Below are 15,564 nucleotides of genomic sequence, written 5' to 3' on the forward strand. Positions count from 1 at the left end.
TAAAATGTATTTAAGTATCATCATCAATAATTATCATCAATTTTAAGTGAAGCACTTTTTGTTTTTGTTTTAAATGTAATATAAACTATATAAAGTCGTTCGAAAGCTGTACGTCGTGTTTTTACGAAGTGTCTGCTGGCTTGGGTCTTAAGCTCGCAGACACTTCTCGGAACCTGACGCAGCTATAATTTTTTTTTTTTTTTGTGGTAATAAATTGCCAATAAATGTAATCATCCCTATTCTGCATTTCGACTTGAATTGGAATTTTTTCTTGAAAGCATCCTTATTAAGTCGAAAGTTTTTTTTTGAACCTAAATAAGAAAATAAGTCATTAAATTTTACCACTTTTAAGTTCAGTTTCTTACAATTCGTCACTCATCTCAAATGGATTACACAAATCTCGCAATATTTGCCCTTCCATTCTCGCCTGGCCATTTTCGTATGCGTTGCTTTCCAACTCCACAAATAAAGCCGCGGCTATTGATTCCATTATAGTAGACAGCTATAATTTGTGTCTGTTTGTTGGGTCCAGTTATATGCCAAAGCAAGCTGCCGGTGTAGAAGAAGATGAAGTGAAATCTTAAACAGTCCTTGCGGAAAGAACAAATAAATGTTTATAAAGTATTCTACGCCAGCGCAATGAAACTAGCGTCCATAATATTCAGAAAATGTCAACTATATTCGTGCAGGAATCCGTTTAAACAAAACTTGGTGGCCACGGCAGGGAATTGGCCAAAAGAACGACAAAAACACACTTACAATTATGAAAGCACTTCACTCAAAAAAAATATAACACTGCGGCAATATTCTATTACTTATTTTGTACAAAATGGCGTGGATAATAAAATATAAACGTTTTTCAGTATTTTTTACAAATTTTCTTTAATTTATTTTGTTCCAATGTTCACAAATTCCGTACAAACAGCTGATTTCGAAAAATCATTTGCTCTTCCTCTTCTCGTTACAATTCCGTCGTAATGCAGAATACCCAACTTCGATTGAAGCGGAGCGTAGAAAGGGAACGTAATCAAAATCCAGAATAGGGGAGATTATCAATTATTCAATTCGTTCGGAAGGTATAGGTCGTGTTTTCACGAAGTGTCTGCTGGCTTGAGTTTTAAGCTAGCAGACACTCCCGTTTCCCGGAACCGGACGCAGCTTTAAATTTTTGTTTGCGGTAATAAATTGCCAATAAATGAGGTATAAATTATTTAATATATAATATTGTTGTTTGCTATAGTGTGTCTGCCACTTTAATAGGACCCTGAAGGTCGGTAGTACATTTTGATTTTACCTGTAAAACGTCATTCACAAAGGAAACTGCTTAAAGTCGCTTTTAATGTATATGGTTATGTTATATAACATAATTTTTAATATTCTGCAGAATCAAGATGCTTTACGAGAGACTGTTTCGAACGTTGGAAATAGTTTAGTGTTAACGGAAACGGGTGATGCATATGAGATAGCTTCTTCATATATAGTTCCTGGAGATATTATTGAAATACCCACGAATGGATGTATGATGCAATGTGATGCTGTACTTTTGTCTGGCAACTGTATCCTAGACGAATCAATGTTGACAGGTATATTATTAATTTTTATTTAAAAAAACAAACTTATCAAAAAACAACTTTGTTATAGGTGAATGTGTACCTGTAACTAAAACTCCGTTGCCAATGAAACGTGATATAATTTTTGATAAGCAAGAACATGCACGACATATTCTTTTTTGTGGAACGCAGATTATACAAACACGGTATATTGATTCTGAAAAAGTTTTAGCCCTTGTAATAAATACCGGAAACATAACTGCCAAAGGTGGACTGGTTCGTTCAATATTGTACCCACCACCTGTTGATTATAAGTTTGAGCAAGACTCGTTAAAATTCATTGAGTGTTTGGGAGTGATTGCTCTAATTGGCTTTATTTACACGTTAGCTACTAAGGTAAGTAAAATATCTAGACGCATGTCGCAGGCTTTTATTCAACACCCTTCAACAACTAAATTCCAATTCAGGAGAGTAAAGAATAGTTTTGGCAGCTATATTTGGAAGTACATCAATGCGTGATAAAAAGTCCAGCTATTTATTAAGAACAAGTTCTTGTTTTCATTTCACTTTAATTAAGCTTGAAAATCCTATAGCTTTTTGCTGTTGGAACACAGATTGATTTTTTAAAAAGACCTTATTGGTAGCGGTTTTAGCAGGGCGATGAAAATATTGATTTTCGGAATGCGTTTATATTGACACAATAAAGTTCACTGCCTTAAAGAAATTTTAATTGTCATATATTTCTGAGACACAAATTTACACACTAATTTAAAAATTCATTATTTGGTGCTTTTCGGACGATAAAATGAATACAAAATACAAGCTTCTTTTCAGGAATACTGTATATTGTAACATTAAATCTATACTAACATGCGCGGTTCCAGGGGGGGAAATTTTTTTTGTATTGAATGTTATGAATATATAATACTAATCTACATAGTAATTTCTTATCACAAAACGGATTTTTACTAATTTTTAATTTTTCTTGCTTTTTTACGTTCTAGGAGGGGGGGGGGGGGGGTAACTTTTTTTTTAAATATATGTAATAATTCAACCATACGAGAGGTGTATCTCATTCGACGCCACCACAGCAATATACAGCTGAACGATGGTGAAAGCAAAAACAATGGTGGCTACATCTTATAAAACATCATCGAAACTTGCCACGGAAAATTATCACCAACAATCGAGAATCTTGACCTCCAGGTCCACCCACGCCAACATTACACGCTAACGAAAAACATAATCAAAATGCTTATACAAAGAAGGGTGAACGTGAGAGGGAGAGCAAAAAGGTTTGTTAATAAGCCGAAATCAATACAAGTCCATGTTATTATTTGTATTCGATCGCCCTTTTTTCAATGCGTGAAAATTGTTGGATGGTTGACCAATGATGATTTTCCCAGAAAGAAAAGCCACAAGTAAAACGCCAACAGTTAAATTTCAAATAGTAATCTATGCTAATCTATACTAATTATATAAAAATGCTTATAGGGGCAATGTTTGTAACGGCTAATCTCAAGAAGTACCAAACCAATTTTTTATGATTTTTTTTAAAGAAATTATTGACGCAAATAAATACCCCTGCAATTTTTATTTATTTTTTTTCATTTTCACAAATTAAGGCCCTTTATTTTTAGGATAAAGTTGATAGAAACCTCCAAATAATGCAAGCATAAAACTTTTTGATGGCCAAACCTAAGCTACAGCAGGCCAACAAAAGCGCAAAAGAGACACATATGTATAGTCACAGCCAAAGAGAGTGCGTCATTTCACTCTTGGCAAATAAATGCACGAGTTTTTTGCTCGCAACGAGCTGATGTGCGTACAATGTACATTGTACATTCATATGAAAGTTAGCGCGCGCAAATCAAGGAACGTATGTATCTCTTTTTCAAACTTCATTGTATTTATGATTGTATGCTGCAAAACATTGCGTAGAAAACTACATGGACAAGTGTACCATATTATTGGAAGCTTATTACCACCGCCCAACATGGTTCCAAAATTTTTACAAATATATTTTTCTTCCCAAGAGGAGCAGCCTTCGTTGCGCCAAAATGTAGCACCAACTCTTCAAAGATATTTTGAAATTAATTCAAGAAATTCTGCTTGAAAATAATGTATATGTTCCAAGTTTTATGACTTCAATGGAGCGTATGCCATCTAATTCGAATAACTATGGGGTTTTAATCCATGCCGGCAAACGCCTTTGATGAACACCGTGGTCGTTAAATGCCCCGACTACAGGCGAGGTCGCAGTATTGATAGTTGACGAAAATGCTGGTCTCCGCGATATTGTCCTACAGTCCCGCGATAACACTCAGCATAAATATACCGAAAAAGTCCTGAAATTACCCCGACGGGATCCCGAACGGATCCCGAAAACCAAAGAGAAATGATGCCGGAAGGGAACCAAAATGATCCCGAAATGACTCCGACGGGATCCCGGACGGATACCGAAAACCGTCAAGAAACAATGCCCCTAGGTACCTCAAAATGATCCCGAAATAGCCCCGAAATGGCACCATCGGGATCCCGGACGGATCCCGAAAACTATCCAGAAATGATGCCGGAAAGGTCCTCAAATGATCCCCTAATAGTCCCAAATAACCCCGACGGTATCCCCAACACATCCCGGAAACTATCCAGAAATGATGCCGGAAAGGTTCCCAAATGATCCCCAAATAGTTCCGAAATGACCCTGACGGATCCCGAAAACCAACATCAATGATGGGGAAAGGGTCCCCAAATGATCCCGAAAAGTCCCGAAATGACCCTGACGGGATCCCGAAAACCAACACGAAATGATGGGGAAAGGTTCCCAAATAATTCCCAAATAGTTCCGAAATGGCCCTGACGGGATCCCGAAAACCAACACGAAATGATGGGGAAAGGGTCCCCAAATGATCCCGAAAAAGTCCCGAAATGGCCCCGACGGGATCCCGGACGGATCCCGAAAACCATACAGAAATGATGCCGGAAGGGAACCCAAATGATCCCGAAATGACTCCGACGGGATCCCGGACGGATACCGAAAACCGTCAAGAAATAATGCCCCTAGGTACCTCAAAATGATCCTGAAATAGCCCCGAAATGGCACCATCGGGATCCCGGACGGATCCCGAAAACTATCCAGAAATGATGCCGGAAAGGTCCTCAAATGATCCCCTAATAGTCCCAAATAACCCCGACGGTATCCCCAACACATCCCGGAAACTATCCAGAAATGATGCCGGAAAGGTTCCCAAATGATCCCCAAATATTTCCGAAATGACCCTGACGGATCCCGAAAACCAACATCAATGATGGGGAAATGGTCCCCAAATGATCCCGAAAAGTCCCGAAATGACCCTGACGGGATCCCGAAAACCAACACGAAATGATGGGAAATGTTCCCAAATAGTTCCGAAATGGCCCTGACGGGATCCCGAAAACCAACACGAAATGATGGGGAAAGGGTCCCCAAATGATCCCGAAAAAGTCCCGAAATTACCCCGACGGGATCCCGGACGTATCCCGAAAACCATCTAGAAATGATGACGGAAGGTACCCCAAATGATCCCGAAAAAGTCATTAAATGAAAAAGTCCCGCAATGACTCCTACGGGATCCCGAACGGATAACGAAAACCATCCAGAAATGATGCCGGAAAGGTCCTCAAATTATCACACAATAGTCCCGAAATGACCCTGACGGCATCCCGGACAGATCCCGAAAACCATCTAGAAATGATGCCGGAAGGTACCCCAAATGATGCCGAAATAGTCCCGAAATGACCCCGACGGGATCCCGGACGGATACCGAAAACCATCCAGAACTGATGCCGGTAGGTACCCCAACTTATGTAGAAATAGTCCCGAAATGACCCCGTCGGGATCCCGGACTGATCCCGAAAACTATCCGGAAATGATGCCTTAAAGGTCCTTAAATTATCCCCTAATAGTCCCGAAATGACACTGACGAGATCCCGGACTGATCCCGAAAACCATCCAGAAATGATGCCGAAAGGGTCCCCAAATGATACCGTAGATATTGGTCGAGAAAAAGTCTCAAAAAGACCCCGACGAGATCCCGGACGGATCCCGAAAACCATCCAGAAATGATGCCGGAAGATACCCCAAATGATCTCGAAATAGCCCCGAAATGGCCCCGACGGGATCCCGGACGGATCCCGAAAACCATCCAGAAATTATGCCGGAAGGGACACAAAATGACCCCGAGAAATTCCCGTAATGATCCCGGAAACCATCAAGAATTTAACTCTCAAAGGTATGCAAATGATCCCGAAAATACCCCGACGGAAAGCCGGACGGATCCCGAAACCCATCCAGAAATGATGCCGGAAGGGTCCCCAAATAATCGCGAAATAGTCCCGAAATGATCCCGGAATAGTTCCGAAAATGCCCCTAAATAACCCCGGCGGGATCCCGAACAGATCCCGAAAACAATACAGAAATTATCCCGGAAGGGTCCCAAAATGAAACCGGGCGGATCCCGAAAACCATCCAGAAATGATGCCGGAATAGTCTCCAAATGATCCCGGAATAGTCCCGAAATAACTCCGACCGGATCCAGGACGTATCTGGAAAATTATTCAGAAATTATCCGGGAGAAATAGTCCGGAAAAGGTCCCAAAATAATCCCGACGGGATGTAGGACGGATCCCGAAAACCATCCAGAAATGATCCCGGATCGATATGACACCTGACGGAATTACAAATAAGGTGAAGCTAATTATAAAACCATGTTAATAAGGCAGCGTTGGAGCGAATGAAGAGTTACAAAGAAACATACAGGTAAAGCTAATAAAAGCGTGCTAATAAAAAAATTGAAGGAGGGCGGATGGCGGGAGGCGAAGGAGAAGATCACTGATCGTTTTTCAAAATTGTTTAGATGTCGATCTGTTTGTGCCAGATACCAAAAACTATCACCTTTATAAGCCCTCGACTTATTTGACCCATTGAGTCTGTAATATTGGTGAAGGCCAGTTTACGAAAAGTTATAATGTGTAAAAATTATTAAAAAGTAATTGCTCGCAGGGGTCGTGGGAACACCACCCCACCCCCTTTCCATGTTCGAAAAAAATTTCGCTAGTAAACTATTGTCTGTGTCCCAAATTTCATCAAAATCCGTGTAGCCGTTCTGGCGTGATTCAGTCACAAAGATGAAAAAATATAATAATTAAATTATAACTGTTCCTAGGGGGCGGGGACCTCGTCCCTTTTGAAAAATATATAGCTAGTAGATCCTTCTATACAATTTCCTATATGTGTGCTAAATTTCATCCAAATCAGCCCAGCCGTTCTTGCGTGATTGAGGCACAAAGACAAACGTCTGGACATCCAAACTTTCCTATTTATAATATACTAGCCTTTACCCGCGGCCCCGTCCGCAAGGAGAAAATGAAATATATGGGCTATTCACGTGAGCTTGCTTATGAAGTAATCTGTTTAAAAAAAAATTCTGTCTAATGCATTTTGTTTTTGTAATTGAGTAAAAAAAGAACTAAATGGGCTGACAACCTGATAAAACCCCCAAGGATCCCGAAATTATCTAGAAAAAGCCACGAAAACCCCGAGGCTATTGTGGACGGATCCCGAAAACCATCCAGAAATACCCTGGAAGGGTCTCCAAAAGTTCCAGGAATAGTTCCCAAAAAACCCGAAATGACAACGACACGATTCTAGATTTATCCAGAGAACCACACAGAAATGATCCCTGAAGGGTGCCAAAATGATCCCGAAATAGTTCCGAAAAAGTTCCGAAATGACCCTGACGGGCTCCCGGACGGATCTCAAAAACCATCCAGAAAATATCCAGCAAGGCTCCCTAAATTATCCCGACATAGTCCAGAAAAAGTTCCGAAATGACCCCGAGGGTATTCACGACGGATCGCGAAAACCATAAAGAAATTATTCCGGAAGGGTCCCAAAATGATCCCGAACTAGTCCGGAAATTCTGAAAAAGTAACAAAAAATCCCGAATTTACTCCTACGGCATCTCGGACGGATCCAGAAATGATCTCGGAAGGGTCCCCAAACGATCCCAAAATGGTTCCGAAATGACCCTGATGGATCCAGCAAACCATCAAGAAATGATGTCCGAAGAGTCCCCAAACGATTCCGAAATAATACAGAAAAAGTCCCGAAATTACCCCTAAAGGGTCCCCAAATGATCCCGAAATAGTCCCAAAAAAGTCCCGAAATTACCCTGATGGGTTCCCGTACAGATCCAGAAATCCATCCGGAAATGATGCCGGAAGGGTCCCCAAATGACCCCGTATTAGTCTCGAAAAAGTACCCAAATGACCACGACGGGATGCCGGAGAGATCCCGAAAACCATCCAGAGATGATCCCGAAATAGTCCCGAAGAATTCCCGAAATGACCCTGACGGGATCTCGAACGGATCCCTAAACTACCCTGACGGGATCCCGAAATCCATCCAGAAATTATTTTGAAAGGGTCCCAAAATGAATCCGAAATATCTCCGAAAAGTCTAGAAATTACCCCGACGCACAGTGTTTCGTGTAGAACAAGCTAGCTGGACAAAATTATTTTCTGATATTTTCAGTTTCATATGTATTCATTACAAGTATAATATTTTTTCAGCCATATGTGCCTTTTTTCTTATTTTTTTCTAAAATTTTACTTCTTTTTACTTTACTTTACTACTTACTGATCAAGGAAAAAGTTATAGCGTAAGTTTTTTTATAGTTATGGTACCATTCATTATCGTCACTGTCATTCGATGAGTCACTTGGGGAATAGTCAGGAGCATCATTACTGTGAAAGCTTGAAACAACTGGGGTATTTATTAACTCCTCAGCATTATCGGAGGACAGTAAATGTAAGCCTTCTGAAGTCAGGCTTTTAAATTTTTTCTTGGGTATCTCCCTTAAGCTGTTAACTAAGGGATCCGATGTTATAAGTAACATATTAATAAGATCTCTATTCGTGGCTACACGCGACTGCTTTTGTGTGTTATCATCCCTGAATAGTCTCAAATCTTTTTTACGGGCTTCTTGTGCTTCTTCAGAAAGTTGACCAATAGCCAATAGGGAAAATTGCTGGTTTTATAATATCAGTACTATGCACTAAGATTGTATGAACTGTAGCAGGCATATAAAACCACGGATAGAGATCTATGTATAGTTTTTTAGTCTCACTCGCAAATATCTCAAATCTTTGGATATTGATATTATACCCAGATACTAATGCGCGAAGGAGAGTAACGAATCTTTTGACGAGCGTTACACCCAATCCCGTAATCTCAGCACTAGCCTCAGAATTTTCGAAAAACCTTCGAGCAGTACTACCATCATTGGTATTGCCGAATACTGGTTTTGGTTGATCTACTATCAATCCAAGTTCACTTTTAAATTTATTCTGGATTTCGTTGGAACGTTGCTTAACACTATCTTTATCTGCCTCATTCCTAAGCTGCCATTTTTTACTTCGAGGCGATAAATTATGTGAAGCAAGCATTCAAAACATCTTATCCAGGCATGGAGAGTAGACAAGCCAAAACCAAGATTATCTCGGTTAGGCATAAAAACCCGTGTCTCATCATTCATATCTTTTGGAGTGGCACCACAAATTTAGCACTTTTGTGAAGAAGTTTCAGTCAAAGCATTGCAAACTTTTCCGTCAATCATTGTTAGGAGCATGTTGTGATTTACAGAAACCTCGCATTCTTCGAGAAAGTACTTTGTTGGCAACGAAGCATTTACCTCCTCTAAGGCCTTGTTCGTTTCAGAAACAATAAAATCTTTTATTTCCTTAGAGAAAATAAATTTAATTGGACGACAATACATCGTAGAAGAAGGTCGAGCATTCTGCAAGCAATGTTACCCTTTTCGTCCTGTAACTGAAGAGGAACGAAAGAAATTATAAACAAAAATTCATCAGTGTCAGCACTGCATGTGAATTTTTGCTTATATTTACTATGACCAGAACTTCCATCGCAACCCCACTTGCTGATTAAAGTAAATGACACAGATGTAGGTAACAAACTAACAAGAACTTCTTGATTCGCTAAAATTAAACGTTCAACAGTTTTATCTAATACGGCTTGAACTTTAATTTCAGCACTTGTTTCACCCACATCAATCTCATTTGGGTAGCATTCTGCCTTAGCTTTTCTTAAACTATAAAATGATGGATAAACCTTATGGCCTGCCTTGATACTCCACGAGTCGTTGTACCCATGAGTCGTCGATTTGCTGTCTACATAGTATGCCAAAGCTTCTACATTGCTCAAGCATCTTGCAACTTGCTCACATGTTACCTTGTTCCTCGTTTTTTATGTGGTTTTTTGTGAACTTTTTATAATATTAGCAATATTCCTGTTGCCGGACATCCGCGTTGATACTTCTGCCGCATAAACTAACTCATCAGCACTTCTGGATTGCAGTAGTTCGTTCACTCGACGACGTTTGGTCTTTTGACTGGAAAGCAGAAACGCCTTCTGTGGTCTTCCGGGTCCTGGGTTACCTGAAGACGAAGCTGGTTGCTCTGATGGCAACCTTGAATCCATCGTAATTGTAAACTTGAAATCTGTTCCCGAAAGCCACTCCGAGTTTTTATTACAAAATCGCTCCCGATGACTTCCAGAGCTGTTCCATTTCTCATCGATGTTGGACGAATATTTTGAAATTTGTTATCTTAAATTTCTTAACGAACGCTCAGCTACTTCTCTTAAATCAGCCTTAAGTAAAATACAGCTCAATAACTCCTTATTTCTCGATTCTTTCGAATATTTCAACCAAATTTCAAAAAACTCCATTCTTGGTATGGTTAATACTAAATCTACAAAAAAAAAAAATTAAAAATAGATGTGCAAAGAATTCGCAATTGTTTTTTCTTTCGACTATTAGAAAATACTTTGGACTATAACATATAACTTTTTCCTTTCTAAAATTAACAAGTAAGGAAGGATAAGTTCGTGTGTAACCGAACATTACATACTCAGCTGAGAGCTATGGCGACAAAATAACTGAAAATCACCAGGTAGGAAAATGAACCTAGTGTAACCCTGGAATGTGTTTGTATGACATGTGTATCAAGTGGAAGGTATTAAAGAGTATTTTAAGAGGGAGTAGGCCATAGTTCTATGGGTGGACGCCATTTAGGGATATCGCCACGAAGGTGGACCAGGTGTGACTCTAGAATTTGTTTGTACGATATGGGTATCAAATGAAGGGTGTTAATGAGTATTTTAACAGGGCGAGAGCTTAGTTCTATAGGACGCCTTTTCGAGATATCGCCATAAAGGTGGAGCAGGGGTGACTCTAGAATTTGTTTGTGGGATATGGGTACAAATGAAGCGTGTTAATGAGTATTTTAAAATGGAGTGGGCCTTAGTTCTATAGGTGGACGCCTTTTCGAGATATCGCCATAAAGGTGGACCAGGGGTGACTCCAGAATGCATTTGTACAATACGGGTATCAAACGAAAGGTGTTAATGAGTATTTTAAAAGGGAGTGGGCCTTAGTTCTATAGGTGGCCTTTTCTAGATATCGCCATAAAGGTGGACCAGCGTGACTCTAGAATTTGTTTGTACGATGTGGGTATCAAATGAAAGGTGTTAATGGGTATTTTAAAAGGGCGTGGGCCTTAGTTCTATAGGTGGACGCCTTTTCGAAATATAGCCATAAAGCTGGACCAGGGGTGACTCTAGAATTTGTTTATACGATATGGGTATCAAATGAAAGGTGTAAATGAGTATTTTAAAAGGGAGTGGGCCTTAGTTCTAGAGTTGGGCGCCTTTTCGAGATATCTCCATAAAGGTGGACCAGGGGTGACTCTAGAATGCATTTGTACAATACGGGTATCAAACGAAAGGTGTTAATGAGTATTTTAAAAGGGAGTGGGCCTTAGTTCTATAGGTGGCCTTTTCTAGATATCGCCATAAAGGTGGACCAGCGTGACTCTAGAATTTGTTTGTACGATGTGGGTATCAAATGAAAGGTGTTAATGGGTATTTTAAAAGGGCGTGGGCCTTAGTTCTATAGGTGGACGCCTTTACAAGATATCGTCATAACGGTGGACCAGATGTGACTCTAGAATTAGTTTGTTTGTTAATGAGTATTTTGAAATGGAGTGGTGGTAGTTGTATATGGGAAGATGTTTTCGAGATATTGACCAAAATGTGGACCAGGGTGACTCAGAACATCATCTGTCGGGTACCGCTAATTTATTTATATATGTAATATCACGAACAGTATTCCTGCCAAGATTCCAAGGACTTTTGATTTCGCCCTGCAGAACTTTTTCATTTTCTTCTACTTAATATGGCAGGTGTTATACCCGTTTTGCGTTAATAAACCAATCCAATTACCATGTTTCATCTCTTTTTTCGTATTTGGTATAGAATTATGGCATTTTTTTTTTTCATTTTTCGTAACTTTCGATAGCGAAAAAGTGGGCGTGGTCATAGTCGGATTTCGGCCATTTTTTAAGCCAATACAAAGTGAGCTCAGATAAGTAAGTGAACTGAGTTTAGTAAAGATATATCGATTTTTGCTGAAGTTATCGTGTTAACGGCCGAGCGGAAGGATAGACGGTCGACTGCGTATAAAAACTGGGCGTGGCTTCAACCGATTTCGCCCTTTTTCACAGAAAACAGTTACCGTCCTAAAATCTAAGCCCCTACCAAATTTCATAAGGATTGGTAAATTTTTTTTCGACTTATGGCATTAAAAGTATCCTAGACAAACTAAATGAAAAAGGGCGGAGCCACGCCCATTTTGAAATTTTCTTTTATTTTTGTATTTTGCTGCACCATATCATTACTGGAGTCGAATATTGACATAATTTACTTATATACTGTAAAGATATTAAATTTTTTGTTAAAATTTGACTTTAATATTTTTTTTTAAATGGGCGTGGTCGTTATCCGATTTTGCTAATTTTTATTAAGCATACATATAGTAATAGGAGTAACGTTCCTGCCAAATTTCATCATGATATATTTAACGACTGCAAAATTACAGCTTGCAAAACTTTTAAATTACCTTCTTTTAAAAGTGGGCGGTGTCACGCCCATTGTCCAAAATTTTACTAGTTTTCTATTCTGCGTCATAAGGTGAACGCACCTACCAATTTTCATCGCTTTATCCGTCTTTAGTAATGAATTATCGCACTTTTTCGGTTTTTCGAAATTCTCGATATCGAAAAAGTGGGCGTGGTTATAGTCCGATATCGTTCATTTTAAATAGCGATCTGAGATGAGTACTCAGGAACCTACATGCCAAATTTCATCAAGATACCTCAAAATTTACTCAAGGTAATTGGATTGGATAATTGAAGCAAAATATAATTTTAGAAAAAAACTTTGTAAAATGGGTGTGACACCTACCATATTAAGTACAAGAAAATGAAAAAGTTCTGCAGGGCGAAATAAAAAACCTTTGAAATCTTGGCAGGAATACTGTTCGTGGTATTACATATATAAATAAATTAGCGGTATCCAACAGATGAAGTTCTGGATCACCCTGGTCCACATTTTGGTCGATATCTGGAAAACGCCTTCACATATACAACTACCACCACTCCCTTTTAAAACCCTCATTAATACCTTTAATTTGATACCCATATCGTAAAAACATATTCTAGAGTCACCCCTTGTCCACCTTTATGACGATATCTCGAAAAGACGACCACCTGTAGAACTAAGGCCCACTCCCTTTTAAAAAGACTCATTAACGTCTTTCATTTGATACCCATATCATACAAACAAAGTCTAGAGTCACCCCTGGTCCACCTTTATGGCGATATCTCGAAACGGCGTCCACCTATGGAACTAAGAATCACTCCCTTTTAAAAAACTCATTAACACCTTTCATTTGATACTCATATCGTACAAACAAATTCTAGAGTCAACCCTGATCCACTTTTATGGCGATATCTCGAAAAGGCGTCCACCTATAGAACTAAGCCCACACCTTTTAAAATTCTCATTAACATCTTTCATTTGATACCCATATCGTACAAACAAATTCTAGAGTCAGCCCTGGTCCACCTTTATGGCGATATCCCTAAATAGCGTCCACCTATAGAACTATGGCCCACTGCCTCATAAAATACTCTTTAATACCTTTCATTTGATACACATGTCATACAAACACATTCCAGGGTTACCCTCGGTTCATTTTCCTACATGGTTATTTCCCTTATGTTGTCACCATAGCTCTCAACTGAGTATGTAATGTTCGGTTACACCCGAACTTAACCTTCCTTACTTGTTTTAAATAGCGATCTGAGATGAGTGCCCAGGAACCTACATACCAAATTTCATCAAGATACCTCAAAATTTACTCAAGTTATCGTATCAACGGACAGACGGACGGACGGACGGAAATGGCTCAATCAAATTTTTTTTCGATACTGATGATTTTGATATATGGAAGTCTACCAACCGTTATCCAATCAAAGTATATACTCTGTGAGCTCTGCTCAACTGAGTATAAAGATGTAGGTAAAAAGTACCTTTTCTTCCTAATAATGGAATCCTAAATATATTAAAAATATTCTAATTGCGAAAAGATTACTATTAAAAAATTCAACTTACCTTCGAGCTTAAAATCCATCACAAAAATTATGTAAAAGTGTTTAATTAAATGTATTATGAAAAGTAATATTCAACACAATTTTTGTAAATTAATCAACGCAAATTGCGGCCACTCCTGCTTACTTACTTCAATTACTCAAGATATAATAAGCGAAAAAAACAAATGTGTGCAAAAATCCCGTTATTTTGTTGTTTTCTTTCATTTTCCATTACAATATTCTTGGAATAAAAACTTTGTTTTTGTCCAGCTAGCTTGTTCTACACGGAACACTGTGCGACGGGATCCCGGACGAATCCTGAAAACCATCCTTAAATGATCCCGAAAAAGTCCGGAAATGACCCCGACGGGATCCCGTACGGATCCTGAAAACCATCCAGAAATGATGCCGAAAGGCTCCCCAAATGATCCCGTATTAGTCCCGAAAAATTCCCGAAATGATCCCGACGGGAGTCCTGACGGATACCGAACACCATTCAGAAATTATGCCGGAAGGGACCACAAATGATCCGGAAAAATTCCCGAAATTACCCAACGGTATCCCGGACGGACCCCGAAAACTATCCAGATATGATGCCCGAAAGGGTCCCCCAACTGATCCCGTATCAGTCGAGAAAATGTCCTGAAATGACCACGACGGGATCCCGGACGGATCCCGAAAACCATCTGGAAATGATCCCGGAAGGTACCCAAAATGATCCCGAAATAGTCCCGAAATGGCCCCGGCGGGATCCCGGACGGATCCCGAAAACTATCTAGAAATAATACCGGAAAGGTCCCCAAATGATCCCCCAATAGTCCCGAAATTACTCTGATGGGATCCCAGAGGGATCCCGAAAACCATCCAGATATGATGCCGAAAAGGTCGCCAAATGATCCCGTATTAGTTGAGAAAAAGTCCTGAAATGACCCCGACGGAATCCCGGACGGATCCCGAAAACCATCTAGAAATGATGCCGGAAAATACCCCAAATGATCCCGAAATAGTCCCGAAAAAGTCCCGAAATAACCCCGACGTGATCCCGAAAACCATCCAGAAACGATGCCGGTAGATACCCCAAATGATCCCGAAATAGTGCTGAAATGAACCCGTCGGGATCCCTAAAACCATCCAGAAATGATGCCGGAAGGGACCCAAATGATCCCAAAAAAGTCCCGAAATGACCCCGACGGGATTCCTAACGGATACCGAAAACCATTCAGATATTATGCCGGAAGGGATCCCAAATGATCCCGAAAAAGTCCCGAAATTACCCAACGGTATCCCGTACGGATCCCGAAAACTATCCAGATATGATGCCCGAGAGAGTCCCCAAATGATCCCGTTTCAGTCGAGAAAAAGTCCTGAAATGACCACGACGGGATCCCGGACGGATTCCGAAAACCATCTAGAAATGATCCCGGAAGGTACCCCAAATGATCCCGAAATAACCCCTGCGGGA

The 15,564-nt window shown here is 39.9% G+C and overlaps 1 protein-coding gene across 7 annotated transcripts in view; it reads left to right on the forward strand.

Annotated features, from left to right (window-relative positions):
* Window positions 1-15,564, forward strand: part of anne (anne boleyn) — a 1,549,371-nt gene that overhangs the window by 713,097 nt on the left and 820,710 nt on the right. For all 7 annotated transcript variants that reach the window (XR_010947828.1, XM_067758047.1, XM_067758046.1 and 4 more), the window contains 2 exons: window positions 1,385-1,583; window positions 1,642-1,946. Coding sequence is in view for 6 of the 7 variants with exons in the window: in XM_067758047.1 (XP_067614148.1) it covers window positions 1,385-1,583; window positions 1,642-1,946 (504 nt within the window). In the remaining variant the exon portion in view is untranslated. The remainder of the gene's footprint in view (window positions 1-1,384; window positions 1,584-1,641; window positions 1,947-15,564) is intronic.

This window comes from Eurosta solidaginis, chromosome X (assembly GCF_040869045.1).
Source record: "Eurosta solidaginis isolate ZX-2024a chromosome X, ASM4086904v1, whole genome shotgun sequence".
NCBI classification, from domain to species: domain Eukaryota; kingdom Metazoa; phylum Arthropoda; class Insecta; order Diptera; family Tephritidae; genus Eurosta; species Eurosta solidaginis.